Genomic DNA, 25,947 nt, shown 5'->3' with positions numbered 1-25,947 from the left:
CTGTAAGCTGCACAAGTGAAATATGAGATGCTGTTCCTCCAATTTGCTTTTAGCCTCACTCTGACAATGGAGGAGACTGAGGGCAGAAAGGTCTGTGTAGGAATGGGAAGGAGAATTAAATTGTTCAGCGACTGTGAGATCAGGTTGGTTCGCGCGGGCTGAGCGAAGGCGTTCTGCGAAACAATCGCCCAGTCTGCGTTTGGTCTCGCCGATGTGTAAGAGTCCACATCTTGAACAACGGATACAGTAGACAAGGTTGGAGGAGGTGTCCCTGGACAGAGTCGAGGGAGGAGGTATAACGACAGGTGTTGCATCTTCTGCGGTTGCAGGGGAAGGTACCTGGGAAGAGGGGGAGGGGAGAGGGGGGGTTCCACATCTTATCTACCTGCGTAAAACCCATATTCGTCCATTCCCTGCCTATACATATGCCTATTCAAAAGTCTTTTAAATGCCACTAGTGCATCTACTTCAACCACCATCCACAACAGCATGTTCCAGGCACCCGTGGTGTAAAAACGTTGCCCCGAACATCTCCTTTAAACTTTGCCCCTCTCACCTTAAAGCTGTCCCTCCTAATATTTGCTTTTTCCATCCTGGAAAAAAAACCAATTCTGACTGTCTACCCTGTCTGTACCTCTCATCATTTTAGATACAATAGTGAATGAATCCTCATATAATCAAATCAATGTCCAATCTTTGAGAAATAGTAAGGTGGGACTGATGTAGATGGGGCATGTTGGTCAGTGTAGGCAAGTTGGGGCGAAGGGCCTGTTTCCATGTTGTATGACTGTCTATAAGCTTAACAGAACTGCAAACACAATAACCAGCATATATATATATCAAATATACAATAAATTAACAAGTATAATACTAGATAATACCATAATAATGCAAAAAAAAAACACACAAATCAGTGCTGCAACCAAAGACACAGCCAAAACAGGGTATATCCCAACAAAGTCTAAAGCTGGCTCTGAATTGTGCAATTCTCTCCCTGTCATATTAAAGGTCAATGTCTGAAGACCAGAGTGTTGCTGGTCCTGCAGCAGAGTGGCCTTTGGCCTCACTGGTTGGATCTGAGGAAAGGATCAGTTCCTAGATTGCTTCATTAGGCCTGATTTGGGAGGTAGTGGGCTGCTCAGATATTCCTGGAGAAAGGAAAGTCTGGGAACATTCCCACTAAACGCAGTCCCAACCCAAAATGTTGTGGCGCTGGTGAACGGCTGCGGCTCGCCTGCAGTCCGTTTGTTTTTACTTTTTTGTGTTTTTTTCCGTCTTGTTTAGTTAAGTTTTTGTTTTTAGGTTTGTGTTATGTGTGTGGTGGGGGGGGGGGGGGGGGGGGGGGGGGGGGGGTGGGGGGTTGAAACAGGGCTTTCTGTCTCTCCCTTCGGGGGAATGCGACTTTCTTGTCGTATCCCACTTCTCTGCCTCCGTCTGCGCTGAGGCCCTAATGGCGGAGCTGGCGACCTCGAGGCTCCGGAGGCAGAGCCTGTCAGGACTCGTCCTGGGCTCGCTCCCGTGAGGGTGGCCCGGCTCGAGGGTAACGGCGCTCCCGTGAGTGCGACCTTGGCTCGGTGCTCCCGTGAGAGCGGCTTGGCGCGGGGCTGAGACGCTCCCGTGAGGGCGGCCCGGCTCGAGGGTAACGGTGCTCCCGTGAGGGCGGCATGGCTCAAGGATGGAACGACGCTCAAGTGAGGGCGGCCCGGCTCGGGGCTGGAATGATGCTCCAGTGGCTGAGACGACATTCTGACGGCTGTGGCCTCAGTCCGGGGTTCGGCCGCGGGCCAGTGGACGACATCGTCAACAGCTGCGTCCGCTGGACTGGAGGGCTGCAGCTTCGACCACTCCTGGGCCGCGGTGTTTGAACCGGCCCGTTCGCGGAGCTCGGTGAGCCGCGGGACTGACTTACCATCGCCCGGTGGGGAATCGCCTCAGCGCAGAGGGAAAAGAGGAGGGAAGAGACAGCAGCTCTAAGATTTTTGCCTCCATCACAGTGAGGAGGTGTTTGGTGGACTCACTGTGGTGGACGTTAATTTGTGTTTACTGTCTGTTCTGTTGTTTATTATTGTACGTATGGCTGCAGGTGACTACATTTCATTCAGACCGTAAGGTCTGAATGACAAATAAAGGATCTAATTCTAATTCTAATTCTAAATGTTGCCTCTTCACCTTCTCCAGAGATGCTGCCTGGCCCACTGTGTTACTCCAGCACTTTATGTTATAGACCATAAACAATAGGTGCAGGAGTAGGTCATTCGGCCCTTCGAGCCAGCACCGCCATTCAATGTGATCATGGCTGATCATCCCCAATCAGTACTCTGCTCCCGCCTTCTCCCCATCTCCCTGACTCCGCTGTCTTTCAGTGCCCTATCTAGCTCTCTCTTGAAAGTATCCATAGATCCGGCCTCCACCAGGTAAATATTTTACTCAGGATTCCAGCTTAGTTTATTTTCAGTTTAGATATACAGCATGAAAACAGGCCCTTCGGCCCACCAAGTCTGCACCAACCAGCTATTCCCGTATATATTAGCACTTCCCTACACACACTAGGGACTATTTTACATTTGTACCAAGCCAATTAACCTACAAATCTATATGTCTTTGGAGTGTGGAAGGAAATCAAAGTTTACAGAGATACGCCATGCTCCCCCACCCCAGTTCCTTGTATCCACAGGGAAGGACACATTGCTTTAGGTGATAAAAAACAGCTGCAGATGAATCAGGAAGGATCAACTGAAAAGTTAATGTAACATATCGGAAAACTTCAAAAGATAACACAACGGAATCACAAGATAGCAATGAAAAACATTTAAATTTATTATGTATTTGTTAAAAACAACATTTATTTACGATTCATCCTCGGGTAGCGATTACCACAGGTTTTTACACACTATTCCTGATGAATTTTCAGGGATAGTTTAATGCCGTTGTCCCCCTACTTTGCTCCTTCCAGTTCATGTAAAACTAGGTCTCGCAACTGGTAGTAATTCATGGGAAATAAAACCTCCGAATCTGTGGACAAAAAGGACAAGCCAGACTTTACTACACGATGTTAAACCTCAATATGTGGAAGTTAATACTGATAAACATAGAAACATAGAAAACAGGTGCAGGAGTAGGCCATTCGGCCCTTCGAGCCTGCACCGCCATTCAATATGATCATGGCTGATCATCCAACTCAGTATCCTGTACCTGCCTTCTCTCCATCCCCCCTGATCCCTTTAGCCCCAAGGGCCACATCTAACTCCCTCTTAAATATAGCTAATGAACTGGCCTCAACTACCTTCTGTGGCAGGGAGTTCCAGAGAATCACCACTCTCTCTGTGTGAAAAATGTTTTTCTCATCTCGGTCCTAAAGGATTTCCCCTTTATCCTTAAGCTGTGACCCCTTGTCCTGGACTTCCCCAACATCGGGAACAATCTTCCTGCATCTAGACTGTCCAACACCCTTAAGAATTTTGTAAGTTTCTATAAGATCCCCCTCAATCTTCTAAATTCTAGCGAGTACAAGCCAAGTCTATCCAGTCTTTCTTCATATGAAAGTCCTGACATCCCAGGAATCAGTCTGGTGAACCTTCTCTGTACTCCCTCTATGGCAAGAATGTCTTTCCTCAGATTTGGAGACCAAAACTGTACGCAATACTCCAGGTGTGGTCTCACCAAGACCCTGTACAACTGCAGTAGAATATCCCTGCTCCTATACTCAAATCCCTTTACTATGAATCTAACATACCATTCGCTTTCTTCACTGCCTGCTGCACCTGCATGCCTACTTTCAATGACTGGTGTACCATGACACCCAGGTCTCGTTGCATCTCCCCTTTTCCTAATCGGCCACCATTTAGATAATAGTCTACTTTCCTGTTTTTGCCACCAAAGTGGATAACCTCACATAAACGCATGGTTAGTTACCAGATTCTTTCTCCAACTCGACGTCAACCTCATCCTCGATGATCGGCGAGGAGATTTTTATGGGCTTCACATGTCTGGTCAGGTCTGCTCCAGCTATCAGGATGTTCACTTTGGGAATACTGGATAAACTGCTTGCAGGACTGAGGATGGGAGATTCCTTCTTCAACTCTGCTAACTGGATTGTCAGCATGTGGAGCTGTAGAAGATCGATTGATTTCCTTTCAATGATGCCTGTAATGAAACAAATATTTGAGCTTCAGTGAACAGCCATCATTGCACCCATAGAAGCTGATATACTTTACAAGTGAAAGATGCAGCATGGAAACAGGCCCACCGAGTCCACACCGACCGTCAAGCGACCGTTAACACTAGTTGATCAAACAGCATAGAAACCGGATCTTTGATACACGGTGTCATTGATTAAAAGGGGGGAGGTAAAAATATTGATAGAAATCATCTCGACACAGAAAATGTAGCAAGCAATTGTAGCGTCATGCAGTGGGGAAACAGGCCCTTCGGCCCAACTTGCCCATGCTGATCAACATGCCTCATCTACACTAGTCCCACCTGCCTGCGTTTGACCCATATCCCTCTGAAACTATCCTATTCATGTACGTTTCTTAAACATTGCGATAATTTCTCCCTCAACTACCTTCTCTGGCAGCTTGAGTCCATAGAGACAAGTTTGTGTAAAAAAGTTGCCCCTCAGTTTTCTATTAAATTTTTCACCTCTCACCTTAAACCTATGGCCTCTGGTTCTTGATTGTCCTACTCTGGGCAAGAGACTCTGTGTGTCTGCCCCATCTATGCCTCTCATGATCTTATACACTTCTATAAGATGACCCCCTCATTCACCTCCTCGCTTATTTAACTTCTCCCTGTAGCTCAGGCCCTGGAATCCTGGCAACACCCTTGTAAATCTATTTTGCATAATTTCCACGCTTAACAACATAAGCTTATCATAGTATAGTTATCCCACTTTCTCATCCGCTCCCTACACACTGGGGGTAATTACACAAACCTGCACATTTTGGGAATGCGGGAGGAAACCGGAGAACCCGGATTAAACACATGCAGTTACGGGGAGAACATGCAAACGCCACACAGGCAGCACCCGAGGTCGGGATCGAACCCGGGTCTCTGGGTGGCTGTGAGGCAGTGTGCGACTTGGCTGTAACATCTTCTGGATTGTTTTCCCGGTATAGCCATTCCAGACCTGCCAATGTGTGCCTGGGATTTGGGAGAGGCAGAGGTCTGCAGGCTGGGAGAGGAATGGAAATTGTGCTGGTTTCTCAGATGACTGGATCCCATGACCCACCGCACTCCATTAGAGCGGAGTGCTCCAAGGCAGAGGGAACTGCTTGGTCCTACCATTAACTTATGGCAACAAATGAAACCTGGCCTTGAAGCGCCATCTGGTGGGGAGATATCCCACTGCCATCAGTGTGTTCAACACCAACAACCTATTTTGTTGAAGCACTTTCGTTTAGATTGGTTGATTGTCACGTGTACCACGGTAAAATGAAACGCTTTTTTATTGCGTGCTAGTAAGACTATACATGATTACAATCAAATCATCCACACTGTGCAGGTACAGGATAAAGGGGCTAATGTTTAGTGCAAGATAAAGTCTGGTAGAGTCCGATTAAAGACGACCCTTGCTGTCTCCTCCCATCTCTCAGCCCTCGGGGCTCCTCCTCCTCCTTTTTCCTTTCTTCTCCCCGCCAATTCCCATCAGTCTGAAGAAGGGTTTCGGCCCGAAAAGTTGCCTATTTCCTTCGCTCCATAGATGCTGCTGCACCCGCTGAGTTTCTCCAGCATTGTGTACCTCCGATTAAAGATAGTCCGATTCTTCAAAGTGCCACGGACGATAAGCTCAATGTTTATCCAGTTTTTGTCCTTCACCTTTACTCTACCTATGTACTGGAATTGAGCTTGATTGTATTTATGTATAGTATTATCTGATTTATTTGGTTAGCACATAAAATAAAGCTTTTCACTGTACCACTATACAGATGACATTAATAAACATAAACTAAGTCCGCTGAGTGTATTTGAAGGGGAGCCTCTTCTGTTTATGGAATAAAGATTTGTGTTTGGGGATGCTGGTGAAGAGACCTCAGCGAGTTGCAGCAAACGGTTTGTAGGTGATTCATGGTCACGTTGTGTTGGTGGAGAAGGGAGTGGGTATTAGTGATGGACATGCCAGTCAAGGCGGCTGCCCTGACCTGGGTGGTGGCAACATCTTGAGTAATGTTGGAGCTGCACTCATCTTGGCGAGTGCAGATTAGTGCATCCAACTCCGTCCTGTCTTGTAGAATGTAGAGGCAGGGAGTCAGGAGGTGAGATGTACTGCATCTTTATCAGGACTGACACCTCCTCATTGACAATAACAAAAGGTGATGGCTTCTCGACACACTGTGAATGGTGTCCTTGTCTTACAAAGAAATATTAAGATCATTGACCCATCTAGGTTCCGCAGCTAGAATACTGTTTGATTCACCTCCACCCCGTTGCAATGGACTTTGTCTACGGAACTGAGAACTATATTCGGCATTCCATATCTTCCCTTGTACTCTACCTATTGTACTTGAATATGACTTATGTACAGTATTATCTGATCTGTTTGGATAGTGTGCAGAACAAAACTCTTCACTATAGCCCAGCACATGCGGAAATAATAACCCAAACCTAAAAAAAATTGTGACCTTTAGGTGAAAGGTAATTTCATGGGTCGTTGTCCAATGACACAATGGAGCATCAGTAGAGTGACTGCAGGTGCTGTTTGTATGGAGTTTGCATGTTCTCCTGGTAACCGCGTGGGTTTTCTCCTAGTGCTCCCCACATTCCAATGACATGCAGGTTTGTAGATTGATTAGCTTCTGTAAACTGTCCCTAGTGTGTTAGATAGAACCAGTGTAGGGGGTGATCGCTGGTCAGCGCGGACTCAGTGTATCAAAGGTCCGCGTTGTATCTCTAAATTAAACTAAACAATGATGGAAGTCAACAGGAATTTATAACTTGCCGGTGTGCACTTGCCAAGAATACATTGATGTATTAAACAATTACATTTGCTCAATTTTCCTTTAAATTAAAAAATAACATTTCTAGTGCACATCTCTTACCGTGGGTCAATTCAGTGGTTGGCCTCCATAATTGGATGGTTCCAACTGCCCTCAGACCACCTTAGTGTCCCTATCCACAAGTTCATACGTCATTGAGGCAGAATTAGGCCATACGGCCCATTGAGTCCACTCCGCCATTCAATCGTGGCTGATCTATTCAAGCCCCATTCTCCTGCCTTCTCCCAATAACCTTTGACACCCTTTACTGATCAAGGGACCCTATCAATCTGTCCCACCGCGCAGTGTTCCAGTCAACTCTCCACTGACTGACCGTGACTGATCAATAGCACCCACCTAAATAATCCAGTGCGTTGAAATTTAAGATCCCATCGTTACCGCACAGTTTCCTCTGGATTGGTGTTAAGTCACAATGTATCTTCTTGGCAAGGGATTCCACGTTGGATTTCAGCTCATCCAGAGCTTTGCTAACATGTATGTACATCCTTTCATATGTATTCGTCTGCTGGGTTGTGTCCTCAAGGGAGTGCTGTGGAAAACAGGCAACGTGCTTTTAGTTCACAACAAGTCAAAGAGTCAAGGGGAAGGGTAGAGAAAATCAAGAGGAAAATAGATATTATTATTAGCAGCAACAGAAACAGAATGCACATGTGGGTATCCATGTTGGTGGAGTCACGGAGTCGTAGAGTAAAAACACAAAGTGCTGGAGGAACTCAGTATCTGGAGAGGGGATGGACAGAGACCATTCCTTAGACTTGTCTCGACCTGAAACCATCTAGCTATTTCCTCCATTGATACTGCCTGATCCGCTGAGTTCCTCCAGCACCTTGTTTTTCCCAAAATCCCAGCTTCTGCCCTTCCCTGTGCCTCCATAAAGTCATGGAGTCGTACATCTGGTAAAATAGAAGACATTTACCTCGATCTCCTTGATGAGTTTGTGCATATCTTCCTCGCTCTGGCGACGTTGGTTTTGGATTTGTAATATTTCTTCCTGCACATTTAAAAATGCAAAATTATCAGTGGGTTTAATAATATAATCATTCCAGGTCCAGTAATTAGAATAAGAAATGTGTATTCTATTTTTGCTTCTTAGAAATTCTTTGGTGCCTGTCAAATATTGTTATGGTTGCAATGTGAAATGCTTCCCCTGAGGGTTCTATTGCACATGGTCCAAAGCTTACTGGACTCAAAGGCATTGCCCCTGGGCCTGCTTTCCAGGTCACTGAGTATTCACTGAGAAGAAGGGAGAGTAGGGCATCAAATGCTTCCCAGTATTCATGCTCACTCATTCCTTCTTCTCCCCTCTCCTGTCGTACAAGGTACTGAACCTTGAAAGCGAGCAGGAACAGTTTTTTCCCCCTCTGTTATCAGGTTTCTGAACAGTCCTTCCATAAGCTAGGTTACCGTCTGATTCATCTCCATCCCATTGTGGACATTGGGCTTTGTCCAAACAATTGATGCACTACCATGCTAAGAACTATATTCTGCACTCTGTATCTTGCCCTTTGCTTTGGACGTTGGACTTTAGAGATACAGCATGGAAACAAGCCCTTTGGCCCACTGAGTCCACGCCGACCCCGTACACTAATACCATCCTACACCCCAGGGACAATTTTTACCAAAGCCAATTAACCAACCAACCTGCACGTCTTTAGAGCACGAGAGGAAATCGCAGCATCCGGAGGAAACCCATCACTGGTCGGTCACAGGGAGAACGTACAAACTCTGTACAGACAGCACATGTAGTCAGGATCAAACCCAGGTCTCTGGCACTGTAGGACAGCAACTCTACCACTGCACCACTATGCCGCCCCTTACGTATTGTACTTGAAATTGAACTGATTGTATTTATGTGTGGTATATGTATGTGGTATACGTTTGGTGTGCAGTCTATCTGAACCGACATTAATAAACCTAAACCTTGGGTTAGTTCATGCAGAAATAAAGCATTTTTCATCCTGAGGGTACCTCAGACCATTAGCGTAACACAGCTTGATTCATAAGATAATAAAACCTAATTTGGACCCCTTGAGGTCCAAACGAATGAGATTAGGATTCGTTCATCGCTGTTGCCAAATAAAAAGGGCAGTGAGGTCAAATCTCATCGGCCATTTAATCACGCCGGGTGGTGCCTCGACGGGTCTTGGTGTTAGAGCAGCATTCCCAGCCGCCCATGTTACAGGATTGCAACCAAGTCCTGAGCCCTGAAAAGGGTCTCCCTCCAGGGAGCCGCGGGCTCCCGGTGCCGCCGTCCCACCTGGTTTATAAATGCAGTCATAAAGCTCCAACCGTTCCGGACATTGGCCAGCGTAATAGTCCCCCGCTTGAGGCCGCTCCTCGTTTTTACTCTGCAGGGAGAGGTTAATTATTTCTCACTGCAGATTGTGGCCAGAGCCGCGCCGCCCACCTCTTGTTTTATACAATGAGATTTAAAATTAATCCATGTACTTGCACACAGTGGAGAGACGTGTTTAACCCTTACAATACAATATAACATGTTGCCTAAATACAGACTACATTATTTTGGGGTTGCAGATACCTTGCGTGGGTTCGTGACCTGGGGCAGCTTGGCCAAGATTGTGCTGGGAGGAGGGCACAAGGCACTGCAGTAAGTCCGTGGGTCAGGCAGCATCTCCGGAGTAAAGAAATAGGTGATGTTTCAGGTTGGAACCCTTCTCCAGAGATACTACCTGACCCGCTGAGTTACTCCAGCATTTTGTGCCTATTTTTGGTCATAAACCAGCATCTTCCTACATATCCCGTGCTGGGAGAGATGGGAGTGGGATTGCACGCTGCTGTGTTTCATGACTGATGAATGCTCCAAAGGCAAGTCTGCTGTTCAGGTAAAACCTCCTCAAGTTCGACCAATACATGAGCTGCAAGGGTCTTGCATCTGCAAGCGTGGTCCTCATCCTAGAAGGGTTACGTTTTGTTTAGTTTAAGTATAGAAATACAACATGGAAGCAGGCGTTTCGGCCCACCGTGTCCACACCGACCATCTGATCACCTGTTTACACCAGCACTATGTTATCCCACTTTCTCATCCACTCCCTCCACACTAAGGGCAATTTACAGAGGCCAATTAACCTACAAACTTGCAGGTGTTTGGGATTTGAAGAGGAAACCTTCGCGGTGACAGGGAGAACGTGCAAACTCCACACAGATAGCACCCAAGGTCGGGATCAAACCCGGGTCTCTGGGCTGTGAGGCAGCAGCGCTACCCGCTGCACCACTGTACCGCCCACGTATAACACAATTTATATATAACAGAAATTAAAATGATGGAAGAATTCTCCATTGGAAGACAGTGCACGTCCAGATCTGAAAGGGGACTTCTTGAAGTGGACTTCACCCTGCAACCAAATTTCAGAGGTGACATTGTTGAACAGTGTACATAAATGTGTGCATGGGCAATATTGTGCAGATTTCTGTCGTGACATATCCTTTCATGTATATGATCAGGTTTCTTGTTCAGAAAACGCAAATGTTCTATTATATACAGCAAGACCAAAGATCAAAACTGACACCACTACATATAGAACATGGTTTGCATGCTGCCCATTACACAGGTAGTGATTTAAATTTAAAACAACGATTAATAGAAGTTAATTATTTAACTTTTATTACTAGGCACAATACAATCTTGCTCCATCACCCATGCTATTAATTTCAGAAGAAATTTCATCTCAAAGCAGTGACAACTTACCATGTCTGGCTTCAGCAAGGGCAGCAAACTGGTAGAGATGCTCCCTAACTGTGCCAGAGATGTGGGTTCCATCCTGACCTCGGGTGCTGTCTGTGTGTGTTTGCACGTTCTCCCTGTGACCCCATGGGTTTCCTTAGGCTGCTCTGGTTTCCTCCCACATCCCAAAGGCGTGCACGTTTGTAGGTTTCCTGACCTCTGTAAAATTGCCCCTAGTGTGTAGGGAGTGGATGCGAAAGTGGAATGGCATAGAACCACTATGAACCAGTTGATCGATGGTCGGCATGGACTTGGTGGGCCGAAGGACCTGTTTCCATGCTGCATCGTCTGAATCAAACTACAAAGGACACAATCTGACAAAACCTTGCTGCACATATAATTCACTAATGAAATATCCTACAGCCTCTAGATTATAGCTAACTGCAATATTTCTGTGAACCAAGTGTAACAAATATTCCAATAAATTAAAATATTAAAGAGGGGGAAAGCAATTCAGTGCGAGATCAAAGTCACACTGGACACAGCTGCTATTATCCGTGATGATGAAGCAATTCAACATTATTCATTCTATGTTGTACAATTCTATTTCACAAACCTTAATATTCTGTATCTTCTCTTGCTTGTGTTCCAGTTGAATATTAATTTCATTTATAAAATTGAACAGTGCATAATTTTTCTCTTCTGTGGCAATAAACTCACCACCCAAACTGTAAAGATTGTCTCTGCCAGTCAAATGTCTAAGTTGATTATACACTTCCTCATATGCCTCGTATTCAATTTCCTGAGCAGTTTTCTTACTAATCTTATCCTGAGAATGATCTGAAAACAAAATGCACAAAAAAATGTTTCTTTTATTGAGGTTATTTGCCCAAATGCGTATTTTAATTTCTCAGTCGACACACATGGCAACCGGCCCTTTGGCCTGTGTCAACTATCGATCACCCGTTCCTACTAGTTCTTTGATTTTTTTAAATTTCAAAATAGAATTTATTCAAGTAATAAATATATGCAATACGTGAACCGTGCGAAAAATTCATCCAACATTTTCAGAGGCTATACGAATTGTTCAATACAGTTTATACATTTTTCAAATTCCACATCATCCCAGTTTCTCATCCACTACCCACACACCAGGGGCAATTTACAATTAACCTACAAGCCCGCGTGTCTTTGGGACACGGGAGGAAACCAGATCACACGGAGGAAACCCACATAGTCACAGAGAGAATGTGCAAATTCCATACGCAGACATTACCCGAGGTCTGGACCAAACCCGGGTCTCTGGTGGATAGGAAAGGTTTCAAGGGATATGAGCTCGGCATGGGGAAATGGGACCAGCGTAGATGGGGCATTTTGGTCAGCGCAGACGAGCTCGGCTGAAGGGCCTGCTTCCATACGATATGACTATGACGTAGATGTTGCTTCAACAGTATCTCCCTTCCCCGTTTATCCTACAAACGAGACAGAAGAGAGGCGGGATGTCATATGGAAATTACTACCATCAACCGCACTACATTGCACCTCTCTAACATGGACATATAGAAGTCCATCTTGTACTGGGGACTTCCCAGCATCATTTGCCGTTCAATTTGGTACCATAACTGGAGCTTAGTGAAATAAAACCCGTCACAACTTACTGAGGTCAAACAGGTCCAGCTGAAGAAAGATCCCGACGCAAAACGTCACCTATCCTTTATCTCCAGAGATGCTGACTGGCCCGTTGAGTTACTCCAGCACTTTGTGTCTATATCCAGCCAGAATTATCCACAAGCAAAATTAGCAAAGAATCTAGACACTGATTAGAAGCAATGCCCCACTATCCACCAGATGTTACAGCAATACACAAAGTGCTGGAGGAACTCAATGAGTCAGGACTCAGGAGGCATCTGTGGAGGGAACGGACAGGTCGTGAAACCTTTCTCAGAGTGGATATTATACCTCATCTTATTTTAATAGATAAATTCATAATTATAGAGTCATACAGTGTGGAAACAAGCCCTTCAGCCCAACTTTCCCACACTGACCAACATGCCCCATCTACACTAGTCCCACCTGCTGGCATTTGGCCCACATCCCTCTAAACCTATCATATCCATGTACCTGTCTAAATGTTTCATAAACATTGCAATTGTACCTGCGTCAACTACCTGCCCCGGCAGCTCGTTCCATACCCCACCACCCTTTGTGTAAATAAAGTTACCCCTCAGGTTCCTAGTTAATGTTTCCCCCTCACCTGAAACCTATGTCCTCTGGTTCTTGGTTCCTCTACTCAGGGCAAGAGACTGTCTGATTGCCCGATCTATTCCTCTCATGATTTTGTACACCTCTATAAGATCACCCCTCATCCTCCTGAACTCCAAGGAATAGATTCCCAGCATGTTCAACTTCTCCCGATCATCACTATAGTCTTTTAAACTTTACTCATGCTGATAGTCTACCTTCTTTCGAAAAGTGTCGAAATTTAATCAGGATGAAGTCCTTGAGTTTTGTCTCGTGATCAATAACACGCATCAGTTCCTTTATTTCTGTGTTGTACAGCAGGATATCTTTTGCACTTCGTTCCTTCACTGCATGTATTCTAGTTTCTGCCTCCATTCTGGGAAGGAGAAACATTCACTTATTTTTAGAATAATCTGAGACACTAACGAAATCGTGCAGATCATAAATTGTTCAACAATTGTGCGCAGTCCTAGTTTTGAGTGGCATTGCTATTGGAGTCCTTCTTTCCAACAGGTTTTAATCACAGCGAAGCTGGCAAGGAGAATTGTCCTTTCAAAGGCCGTTTAGTATAGTTTAGTTTAGAGATACAGCATGGAAACAGGCCCTTCGGCCCTCCGAGTCCATGCCAACTATCAATCACCCTAATCACTTCACACTAATGTAATATGAAGGAACTAAAGATGCTGGTTTATACCAAAGATAGACACAAGGCACTGGAATAACTCAGCAGGTCAGGCAACATCTCTGCAGAAAACGGATAGGTGATGTTTCAGGTCGAGACCCTTCTTCAGACTGACTGAAGGGTAACAACCCTAAATATCCCCTATTCGTTTTCTCCAGAGATGCTGCCCGACCCACTGAGTTACTTCTGCACTTTGTGTCTACCCGTTCACACTAATTCTATGTTATCCCACTTTCTTATCTACTCCCTACTTATTATGGGCAATTTTACAAAATCCAATTAAATTACAAACCCATGGGGCTAATGGAAATAGCTTAGATGGGCCATGTTGGTTAGCATGGATGGGTTGGGCCGAAGGGGCTGCTTTCGTGCGCAATGGTTCTATGAATTTATCTTTGGGATGCGGGAGGAAATTGGACCACCCAGTGGAAATCTGCATAGTCGCAGGGAGAATGTGCAAACTCCACACAGACAGCAGCCAAGATCAGGATTGAATCTGGGTCTCTGGTGCTGTGAGGCAGATGGCAGAGCTATTGGGCAGTGTTATGGTTACTAGGTCGTCATGGGCTACAGCTCAAATGCAGGCAAATGGAACCAGCCGAATGTACCAACTCAGTCAGCATGGACGAGGTGGGCCGAAGGGCCAAGTTCCACGCTGTACAGCTCTAGGACTGTCAGGAGGGTCGGACATAATTTCTGTTTTAGGGGACCCTGAATAATTTATTTTAAAAAATAAGGCAGTGTGAAAAATATACATTGTCTAGATGCGCTGGGATGCATCCTCAGTGATGTGACCTGGGGTCATCGGGTAATTCGGGTCTCCCAACATCAGACACCCTCGCCCAGGCAACCCAGCCAGGGATGATAAAGCCCCGACTTGCGTCCCAGCAGCAACCGCCCATGGATCAGCCATCTTAATAACTACTCTGCAGGGGTTGGGAGACTCTAGTGCGTGGAGGGACTGGGCTCTGTGGGGCGAGTCCTGGCCGGGCTCCTCCTGTGTCTCACCAGGTTCAAGGCCTGTGCGCTTCACCTCTCTCTCCCTCTCCGAGCATTTCATTGTCGCCTGATGAATTTTTAGGCCGTGGTGTTTCATTAGGCCTTTCCGTAGCTTTATTGGGTGACTTTCTCACGAAAGACACAGACTGGTGGTGCTGACCCAGCCTTGCCCGGGTGCCGGCAACTGTCTCTCCAGCAGTCACCAAACTATTCTTGGTTGTCTATTCCTAGGTGCCACTGGTTGAGCCAGACTTCAGTGTGAAAAATATACATCTTCTAGATGCGCTGGGACACATCCTCAGTCATGTGACCTGGGGTCATCGGGAGTTTCGGGTCTCACAACATCAGACACCCTCACCCAGGTGACCTTTAACCTACAAGAGAAGACCATTGTATAAATATTCCTTATGCTGCTCGACCCACTGAATTCCTCCAGCAGATTGTATATTGCTACAGATTCCAGGGACTACAAAGTGTTGTCTCTCCACCTTTGCTATAAAAAGTTTCTCACTGGTTTGTACCAGTAATTCCAAACGTTATAGCACCCGCTTTCTGGCATCAAGTAGCAGGTGTGCGGAAGGGAAGAGATAAGGCCAAATCATCTCCAACTCTGTCACCTTCTTAGTTCAGCTCCTGAAGAACAGAATTCCTGCTGTGTCTCTATGTTCCGACTCCCCCCGGTGGCATTGGTTGGAAGTGCAGGGCAGCGATTATCTCGATCGGTAGAAACAGGGAACTTCTTCTGCACAATGAATGGGGCAGCGGTAGAATTGCTGCCTAACAGCGCCAGGGACCCGCATTCTGTCCTGACCTCAGGTGCTGTCTGACGGAGTTGGCACGTTCTCCCTGTGACCACATAGGTGCTCCAGTTTCCTCCCACACTCCAAAGACGTGCAGATTTGTAGGTTAATTGGCTTCTGTAAATTGTCCCTAGTATGTATGATATAACTAGTGTATGGGTGATCGATGGTAGGTATGGACTCGGTGATTCCGTACACTAGTTCTATCCTACACACTAGAACGTACAAACCTCATACAGACAGCACCCGAGGTCAGGATCGAACCTAGGTCACCAGCGCTGTAAGGCAGCAACTCACCGCTGCGTCACTGTACCTCCCACATGCTCAAAACCAGGAACCTCACTCCCAGCAAAGGTGTTCAGCGAAACGATCGCCGAGCCTGCACTTGGTCTTGTTTGATCCCCACTTTCCGCTTTCCACAGAGACCGTTCCCTCCGCAACTCCCTGGTTAACTCGTCCCTTCCCACCCAAACAAACCCCCTCCCCAGGTACCTTCCCCTGCAACCACAGGAGATGCAACACCTGTCCCTATACCTCCTCCCTCGACTCCGTCCAAGGACCCCGACAGTTTTTTTCAGGTGAGGCAGAGGTTCACTTGCACCCCTCCTCCAACCTCATCCACTGTAACCACTGTTCCAGGTGTGGACTCCTTTATATCGGCGAGACCAAGCGCAGGCTCAGCAATCGTTTTATATCTCTCATTTCCCTTTCCCCTGACTGTCCAGTCTGCAGGAGGGTCTCGACCCAAAACGTCACCAATTGCTTTTCTCCGGAGATGCTGCCTGACCTGCTGAGTTACTCCAGCTTTTCGGGTCTATCTTTTAAGTCATACTTGGGCACCCTTTTCTGTTTCTCGTTTTTCTCGTTTTCTCTGCAAATGCTTCCATGCTCAAATTCTCATCACTGTTTTGACTGAAAGCCAAGAGTAAGTGAAACAGGCGGCGCAGTGACGCAGCTGTAGAGCTGCTGCCTCACAGTGCCAGAGACCCTGGTACAATCCCTACTTCAGGAACTGTCTTTGTGGAGTTTGCACATTGTCCATGTGGTCGCATGGGTTTCCTCCAGGTGCTCCCATATCCCAAAGACGTGCAAGCTTGTTGGTTACTTGGCCCTTATAAATTACCCCTAGTGTGTCTGGAGTGGATGTGAAATTGGGATAACCAGGGGCCACAGTTTAAGAATAATGTGTAGGCCATTTAGAACGATGAGGAAAAACTTTTTCACCCAGAGAATTGTGAATCTGTGGAATTCTCCGCCTCAGAAGGCAGTGGAGGCCAATTCTCTGGATGCTTTCAAGAGAGAGTTAAGGGCCTGTCCCACTTGGGTGTCATTTGCGCATCATGCAGATGATGCATGAAGATTTTGTACATTCCAAAATCCTGGGAAGCCGCATGCGACTGCACGTCACTCCCTATGTCACCACGCACCATGCGTCGTGACACGTAAATTACGCGCAAATGACGCCCAAGTGTGACAGGCCCTTTAGATAGAGCTCTTAAAGATAGCGGAGTCAAGGGATACGGTGAGAAGGCAGGAACGGAATACTGATTGTGGACAATCAGCCATGATCACATTGAATGGTGATGCTGGCTCGAAGGGCCGAATGACCTACTCCTGCACCCATTGTCTATTGTCTATAACATAGAATTAGTGTAAATGAGTGATTAATGATGGGTATGGACTTAGTTGGCTGAATGGCCTGTTTCCATACTGTATCTTTAAACTAGACATAATTACTATTCAGATTGACATCACTGGTCCTTTCTGCCATTTAAACACTGATGTGGCTGCAATTGACACTCAAAAGGCTGAATTGGACTTTAGTTTTGCATGATAGGTGCAGCTATTTAAAAGAACATGCTGTTCTTCCTTATCAATCAGCGATTGATCAAACAAATACTCACCGTTGATCATAAGCTTGCACAGACTCCTCAACTATTTCTTTCATTATTTTCTTTTGTTCTTGGAGTTTTGTGCTAAGTTTGTTGTATAGTTTGGTGTAGATCTCTTTATTAATTCTCAGAACATTAATTTCTTCACGGAGCTTGCAATTTTCCGTCAGTATGGAGTTAAACTTTATTGTCGACTGAAAAACAAAGTGCTAAATTTGTTAAAACTTACAAAATACTTTCTGAAAGACCATTCAGACGATACAAGGCAGATAATGTACATAGACTGGATTTTAAAGATTATTCCTGACTGTTCAACATAAACGGTACAGCACTGGAACAGGCCATTCAGCCCACAATATCTGTGCCAAACCAGATCCCAAAATGAATTAAATCTCATCTACCTGCACATGATCCATATCCCTCCATTCCCTGTATATCCATGTGCCTGTCTAAAAGCTTCTTATTGTATCTACCTGCACCACCATTCCCTGCAGCACATTTTTACACACTTTTGTAACATTTAACAACACACCTTCAGCAAATAATAGTTGAAGTAGTTAATGTTTGTTGACATAAGATTAATGGTTCCTTCTCATTTCATGTTTACATATATATAACTTATAGGTATAACTTTATGATCGCAATAACATTTCATTTTAGTGAAGAATGAGTCACAGAAATAGGTGTTCCTTGCTTTTAATATTACATCGCACATCATCTGACAAAGGTTATTTTACTCTTCCAAATGGGAGACGTGACTGTATGCTTAGATAAAATTGGAGCTTCAAGACTAACTAATTAACGCAGGCAGAGGAAGTTCATGTCATAGGAGCAGAATTAGGCCATTCGGCCCATCGAGTCTACTCCGCCATTCAATCATGGCTGATCTATCTTTCCCTCTCAACCCCCATTTTCAAGCCTTCTCCCCATAACCCCTGACTAATCAAGAATCTGTCAACCTCCACCTTAAAAATACCCGATGACTTGACCTAGATAGTAGTTGGTGGCAATGAATTCCATGGGAAGCAGGCGAGCTTCCTAAAGAAACGGTGAATGATTTACCTGAGGATATTGACTGGGGAGTCTGATAAATGATTATACAAAGAGGACGGGATGAAGGTAATGACCAAATGGAAACACATCATGGATTTCTTAATTAAAGGGCCGAGAAGAGTTTGGATTTGATGCGAGTTTGAGGATTGTAAATTCAATGTACTGGTTGACCTTTCAGTCCTGGGCCTCCTCCATTGCCACTTGAAATCAGTGGAACAGCACCTCATATTTCTCTTGGGTAGCTTCCAACCCAGCGGTATGAACATTGAATTCTCTAATTTTAAATAACTTCTACTTACACTTCCCTCCTCCACATTGAGATCACACCATCCCGAGCCCGCAATGGGCTTACCAGGCACCGCCCTGCTTGAGGTCATTTGTGGCTGGCTCCGATTGGCCCTAGTCTTTCTCACCTCCAGCTCGTCACCCCTTCCCCACCCCCGTCTTTCAGTCTGAAGAAGGGTCCCGACCCAAAACGTTTCTCCAGAGATGCTGCCTGACTCGCTGAGTTCCTCCAAATCTTTGTGTATACCTGAGGGGTGAGCTCAGCTAAAGTGGCATGTTATAAATAACTTAGATTTGTGGATGGTTCAGGATAAAAGGCTGACAGGGACAACATTAACAAGTTCGAAACAAAGGCAGCAATAACAGTTTTGACAACAGTTATAAGACACTGGGAGTGGAGGCTGGTGATGTTCACGATAGTCAAGAGCATTTCATTGTCATATGTACTGGCAATGGAACAATGACATTCTTACTTGTTGCAGCTCTATAGGCCCATTAATGCAACAATACACAAATAAATATACAATCATCCCCAATGCAATAAATTAATAATCAGTAATACCGGATAACACAATAAATAATAATAATCAGTATATACCGGGTAACACACAACCATAATAGGAACTGCAAATACAGAAAAAAGACACAAATATATAGTGCAAACACATGGACAAGGTCTTCTTTTGGCTGTTTTGTGGGGGGGGGGGGGTGGCAGAAATGTGGGAGAGCTGAGAGAGAGGGGAGGCAGGGGACAATGTTTTTATGTTTTTGTCTACCTTGTATGAATGTTGGATGTCATTCAAGGGGGGCATTATTTGCAGTAAATATTTTTCACCCAAAAAACTGGAGTAATTCACTCGCAGCACAGAACATAGTAGGCAATGTTTCACCCTTCTTCCTCAGCAAATATATGATCAATCTGAATCCACATGAATCACGTCTGCAGTTCCTTGTTTTTACACAAGTTGTCCTGTTTTTGGAACTTACCACTCTTCGCTCGAACCAATGACTTTAGGGGTGCAGTCTCTATAATTTGGAGTAGATAAAATGTTGAACACAAAACTGGAAAATCTAACAAAAAATGAACAGCAGGTGCAGCAGCTCTATGGAAGGAAAAAAAGTTTATGTTTCAGCCCAAAACGTTGTTATTTCCTTCGCTCCAGATGCCACACCCGCCTCCAGCATTTTTGTCTACCTTGTATGAATTTGGATGCCGGGGCATTATTTAAATATTTCACCCCAACATAATACTCGCCACAGAATACCACTCCCTCAGCAATATATGATCAATCTAAATCCACATAATTGAGTCTGCAACCTGTTTGTACATCTAGCGGTTATCCTGACAAAATATTGAACTACATCTACCCGGTTATTACCATAAGCCAAGAATTATAAATACTTTTTATTTTTCTTACATGTAAAACATATTCTATATCTACAACCAGCCAAGTTACTTCTTACATGTAAAACAGTTAATATTAGTTTCAGTTAATTTTAATTTCCTGTTATTGCTGCCAACAAAATGTCTTTGTTACTAAGGACTCAGTCAACAGCATGGAACAATGGTTTAATGAAGACACGAGGAACTGCAGATGCTGGAATCTTGAGCAAAACACAAAGGGCCGGAGTAACACAGGGGGTCAGGCAGCATCAGTGGAGGGATAGTCGACGTTTCGGGACAGGACCCTTCATCAGACTCAATGGCTTAATATCCAACACCAGAATATCCCAAAACTGTTTTAGTTGTACCACTAATCCCCACTAACGCTGACGAGCTGCAATAGCTGCACCCATTTCTTGCAACAGCCTCATTAAAGTCACATTCTTTCTACAAACAATTGCTATTTGTCAGTCATGGGTATTAAATTGCCATAGGAAGAACTTTTCTCCAATGTCTACACCGTCAAATGTGTGCAAAAAAGTTAGAACCTTTGTCATGCTTATCATTTATTTTTGAATTTTATGTAAAATTATTTCTCTCCGTGTTAGAATGAAATGCATCTACTTTCATGGCAAAGCAACGACACAATAAGGACAATTAGTCCTAGTGGAATAGAATATTGTGCACAAGACTGCTCGAAATTGCAGAGAGTTGTAGATGTACCTGTAGCCCAGTCCATCACAGGGACCACACCTTCCCACCATTGACTTCATTGACACTTCACGCTGCCTCGGAAAAACAGCCAACATAAACAAAGACTTATCCCCACCCCAGTCATTCGCTTTTCTCGCCACTCCCAGCGGGCAGAAGATAGAGAAGCTTGAAAGTGCGCACCACCAGACTCAGGAATGACTTCTTCCCCTCAGTTATCAGGCTTTTGAACAATCCTTCAAATAAGCTAGGGTACTGTCCGATTCACTAGCTCATTGCGGATAATGGACATTGTCCCTGGAACTGATGCACAACAATACTGAGAAGGACATTCTGCACTATGTATCATCCACTTTGCTCTACCAATGGTATTTGCATTTGACTTGATTATATTCATATTATCTGGCTGCATTGGATTGAATGCAAAACAAAGCTTCTCACTGTACCTCGGCGCACACAACAATAGTAAACCTTGGTCTTTAGTTGTACCATTGTCATTGTGTTGTACCAACACACAATAGTGGAGGCCAATGTGGTGGAGGCCAATGTCAAGAACAGAAGTACAAGAGCTGCAAATAACCCAAAATGTTTAAGATTCCTTTGGATATTTACACTGTTTCAATAACAAAAAATTTCATCACAATCATATAACAACATTTTTTTGATATACATACAACATACATTAACATCAACTTACCAAGTTTAGTTGATTCTCCAAAGTATGGATTTGTTTTTGCAAATGTCTCCGTCGTTGGTGAACATTCCTCATCCCGCCTGTCGACATCTTGTGCTTCAAAATTTTATCTTCTTGTTCTTTTATCTGCATAATAGAAAGGTACCTAATCTGCAATTGTTTTTCTCTTGTATATTAATGTATTATGCGTCGGACAGCAAATATTTCCAGAGACTGGGATGAATGAAAAATTCAGATTTTGTTTGATGCATCATTTAACATGAGAGATTGTTATTAGATGAATGAATGAATGAGATGCAGCCATGTGCATGTTCCAGACCAATAAATGGAGAATATCAGTGAAGAAATACATTCATTGTACAGGCATTTATTGTCCTTATTACAGGCATGTAGAAGATGTTTCATAGACTCAGTGCTAGATTAACTCAATGGCTCACCCCCTACTTTCAGACTAAAGAAGGGTCCCAACCCGAAACGTCACCTATCCTTTTTCTCCAGAGATGCTGCCTTACCCGCTGAGTTACTCTAACATTTTGTGCTCATTTTTGAAATAAATCCGCAACTGCAGTCTTTATAAAAGGACTGGTCAAGCTAGATGCAGAAACAATGTTCCCAATGTTGGGTGAGTCCAGAACCAGGGGCCACAATCTTAGAATAAAGGGGAGGTCATTTAAGACTGAGGTGAGAAAAAACGTTTTCACCCAGAGAGTTGTGAATTTATGGAATTCCCTGTCACAGAGGGAAGTGGAGGTCAAGTCACTGGATGGATTTAAGAGAGAGTTAGATAAAGCTCTAGGGGCTAATGAAGTCAAGGGATATGGGGAGAAGGCAGGCACGGGTTATTGATAGGGGACAATCAGCCATGATCACAATGAATGGCGGTGCTGGCTCGAATGGCCGAATGGCCTCCTCCTGCACCTATTTTCTAAGTTTCTATGTTTCTATGCAGTTCTTTGTTCCTACATAGAAGATTTTTGAAGGCAATCTACATATATGTTTCATAAAACACTGCACAGTACCCTGGGCCACCTATTCTTATTATATTCACTCGACCAACACAAGAAATCCAGCAGAATTTGGAAACCAATGTCACTTCCAATTATTATTTTTTAAGTCAGCAATATGCCATAAAAGGCAACACTTTCTTCCTGCTTTACATGTTTAGTTTAGTTTAGTTTAGTTTAGTTTAGTTTACAGCACGGAAAAAGGCACTTTGGCCCACCAAATCCACACTGACTAGTGATTCCCGCATATTAACACTGGCCTACACACACTAGGGACAATGTTTTTACATTTTACATTTATAGCAAGCCAATTAACCTACAAACCTGTATGTATTTGGAGTGTGGGAGGAAACCAAAGATCTCGGAGAAACCCCATGCAAGTCATGGGGAGAACGTACAAAGTCCGTACAGACAAGTTCCCATTGTCAGAATCGAACCAGGATTTCCGGCGCTGTAAGGCAGTAGCTCTACCGCTGCGCCACCATGCCGCCCGTGTAATAACTTTATTCCCCATTTATAGAGTTGAGGCCAATTCACCTTGGGCGGAGCTGTTGCAATGATAGTCAGTTTTATACTGCCATCATAGAGTCTGTCCTCACCTTCTCCATCATGGTCTGGTTTGGCTCAGCAACCAAGCATGACATCCAGAGACTGCAGTGTATCGTTCGATCAGCCCAGAAGGTTGTTGGCTGCAACCTTCCCCCCATCGACAAACTGTACACTGCAAGGGCCAGGAAGTGAGCGGGTAAGATCGTCTCTGACCCCTCTCATCCTGGCCACAAACTCTTCGAAGCACTTCCCACTGCAAGGCGACTCCGGACTGTCAAAGCTGCCACAGCCAGACATAACAGCAGTTTTTTTCCACGAGTAGTAGCTCTACTCAACAACCAAAAGCAAGCAAAGCACCAAGGCAAATTCCTTGTACGTATACATACTTGGCTAATAAAATGTATTCAATTCAATTCAATTCAATTCAAAACCTTCACCTCTACTTCCTCAGGAGATGAAAGCACATCTCCAACAACTCTTCCCCAGTTTTACAGATGGCCTGGTGAAACCGTACTGTCGGGTTGTATCATAGCTTGGATTGGCAACAGCTCTGCCCAAGACCGCAAGAAATTGCAGGGAGTTGTGAATGTAGCCCAGTCCATCACACAGATGAGACAGACCCCCCACCACCGGCTCCATCTGCATTTCACACGGCCTCGGGAAAGAAGCCAACTTAATCAAAGGCCATTTACGCCCCTGGACATTTCTTCTTCTCACATCTCCCATTGGGCAGAAGGTACAAAAACTGAAAAACATATGTCACCAGGTACAGGAACAGCTTATTCCCTGCTGTTATCCGACGACTGACTTAACCTTTCATAAGCTAAGAACATAAAACAGTACAGCACAGGAACAGGCCCTTCGGCCCACAATGTGCATGTTGAACATGGTGCCAAATTAAACTAATCTCTGCCTGCATGTAGTCCATGTGTTTCCATTTCCTGCATATGCATGTGTCTATCTAAAAACCTCTTAAACACCACTATTGTATCCACCTACATCACCACTCCTGACAGCGGATTCCAAGCACTCATAATCCTCACTGTGAAAATATTTGCCCAACTCTGCCCCTCTCACGTTAAAGTTTTGCTCTCTAGTATTTGATTTTTTCCTTGCTTGGAAAAAAGGTTTTGACTGTCTACCCCATCTATGTCTCTCATGATTTTATATACTTCTGTCAAGCCTCCCGTCAGCCTCTGTTGTTCCATTAAAAGAAATAACACAATTTTGTCCAACCTCTCCTTATAATTAATACCTTCTAATCCAAAAGGATGCAGTCCTGATCTCCCTCCCCAGCCTGCCACACTGTGGCCCTTGCACTTTTTTAATCTTCACATTATCTGAAACTGTAACACTTTGCAACTTGGATATTTTTCTCTTTGCACGTGTGTGTGGCTTGATTGTACTCGTGTACAGTATGTTTGACTGAATTGTACGCAAAACAATGTTTTTGGCTTTGGCTTGATACACATTACAATAATGAACGCCAACCTCTAGAAATATTCTCACTTGAAATGTTCATGTATTTTTCTCATTCAGTTGATAACTGTTCTGTCAATTACCATAAGACAATAAGACACAGGAGATGAATTAGGCTACTGTATGTGGCCCATTGAGTCTGCTCCACCATTCGATCTTGGCTGATCTAATTTTTCTCTCTCAACTCCATTCTCCAGCCTTCTCCCGTAACCTTTAACAACCTTGCCAATCAAGAACCTATCCATCTCCACTTTAAAAATACCCAATGACTAAGCCTCCAGCACTGTCTATGGCAATAAATTCTACAGATTCACCGCCAACATTATCTACTTCTAGATAAGATTTCTAGCAATATTTTTATGCCTCTCCTTTTAATCAATGATACCGTGTATCAAAGTTCAAATGTAAAGCGGAATCATGGAAACAAGACTTGAGATTAATTCTAAGATAGGCACAAAAAGCTGGAGTAAGTCAGCGGGTCAGACATGAAAGATATGTAAACAGGTAACGATTGTAAAGGAAACGGGCCATTGTTAGCTGTGGGCTAGGTGAAAATGAGTTACAGACAATGAGACCAGACAAGACGACTTTGAAGCTAGTACTATGACTTGGGTGGGGTGGGATGGAGAGAGAGGGGACTCTAACGAAGTTAGAGAAATCAATATTCTTACTGCTGGTTTGTAAGTTTCCCAAGCAAAATATGAGGTGTTGTTCCTCCAATTTGCATTTGGCCTCACTCTGACAATAGAGGAGGCCCAGAACAGAAAGGTCAGTATGGGAATGGGAAGGGGAATTAAATGGTTTGACAACCGGGAGATCAAGTAGGCCCATGCAGACTGAGCAAAGGTATTCAGCAAAACGATCGCCCAGTTTACGTTTGGTCTCGCCGATATTGAAATTAATTCTGTCTCACTCTGGATCCTCTACCATGGCATGCAATTTTTTACATATCAGAACCTTGAAACATCACTTCAACAATGGTTACTCCATTCTAGAAAGTTACCTGTGCATCAAGCTTAGCAATCAGATTCTTCTCCTGTTCAGCCAGGCAGTCGTACTCCTCCTTGCTTTGTAGCAGTGTCTTTATCTCTGTTGAATCATTAACATCCTTCCGTACCTTCTGTGGGGACGTGGCCAGGGCTATGTTTGTTGCCAGAATTTCATGTTCGTGCTGTAATTGACTTAGTTCTCGCCTGTGAAGAAAAATATGAAAAGGCCCAAAGTTGTGGTGCAAAAAGACTCTACTTTATCATCCAGGACCGACACAGGTCACCAGCTCCTGGTGTGGCACCTCTGGACCTGCTGCGTATGAACGAACTGCAGATGTTGCTTTAAACCAAAGATAGACACAGAATGCTGGAGTAACTCAGCGGGCCAGGCAGTCACCCATTCCTTCTTTCCAGAGATGCTGTCTGGACCTACTGCATCAGGTCACACACAATCCCTACAATGGGAGTTGGTCCACTTTTTCTTTGGTTTAGATTAAGTATACAGCAT

At 44.5% G+C, this 25,947-nt stretch overlaps 1 protein-coding gene across 2 annotated transcripts in view; it reads right to left on the bottom strand.

Moving 5' to 3' along the window:
- Nucleotides 1-1,892: 1,892 nt before the first annotated feature.
- LOC129709422 (coiled-coil domain-containing protein 63-like) overlaps nt 1,893-25,947 on the bottom strand; it is a 42,222-nt gene continuing 18,167 nt past the window's right edge. For both annotated transcript variants that reach the window (XM_055655790.1, XM_055655789.1), the window contains exons 3-11: nt 25,454-25,643; nt 21,422-21,544; nt 17,304-17,485; nt 13,137-13,294; nt 11,294-11,517; nt 7,912-7,986; nt 7,332-7,524; nt 3,913-4,143; nt 1,893-3,012 (exon numbers count right to left, since the gene is read on the bottom strand). In XM_055655790.1, coding sequence (XP_055511765.1) covers nt 2,936-3,012; nt 3,913-4,143; nt 7,332-7,524; nt 7,912-7,986; nt 11,294-11,517; nt 13,137-13,294; nt 17,304-17,485; nt 21,422-21,544; nt 25,454-25,643 — 1,453 coding nt within the window. In that variant the 3' untranslated portion in view covers nt 1,893-2,935. The remainder of the gene's footprint in view (nt 3,013-3,912; nt 4,144-7,331; nt 7,525-7,911; nt 7,987-11,293; nt 11,518-13,136; nt 13,295-17,303; nt 17,486-21,421; nt 21,545-25,453; nt 25,644-25,947) is intronic.

Source organism: Leucoraja erinacea, chromosome 25 (assembly GCF_028641065.1).
Source record: "Leucoraja erinacea ecotype New England chromosome 25, Leri_hhj_1, whole genome shotgun sequence".
Lineage (NCBI taxonomy): Eukaryota > Metazoa > Chordata > Chondrichthyes > Rajiformes > Rajidae > Leucoraja > Leucoraja erinaceus.
This window is presented reverse-complemented; position numbering and strand designations above follow the sequence as displayed.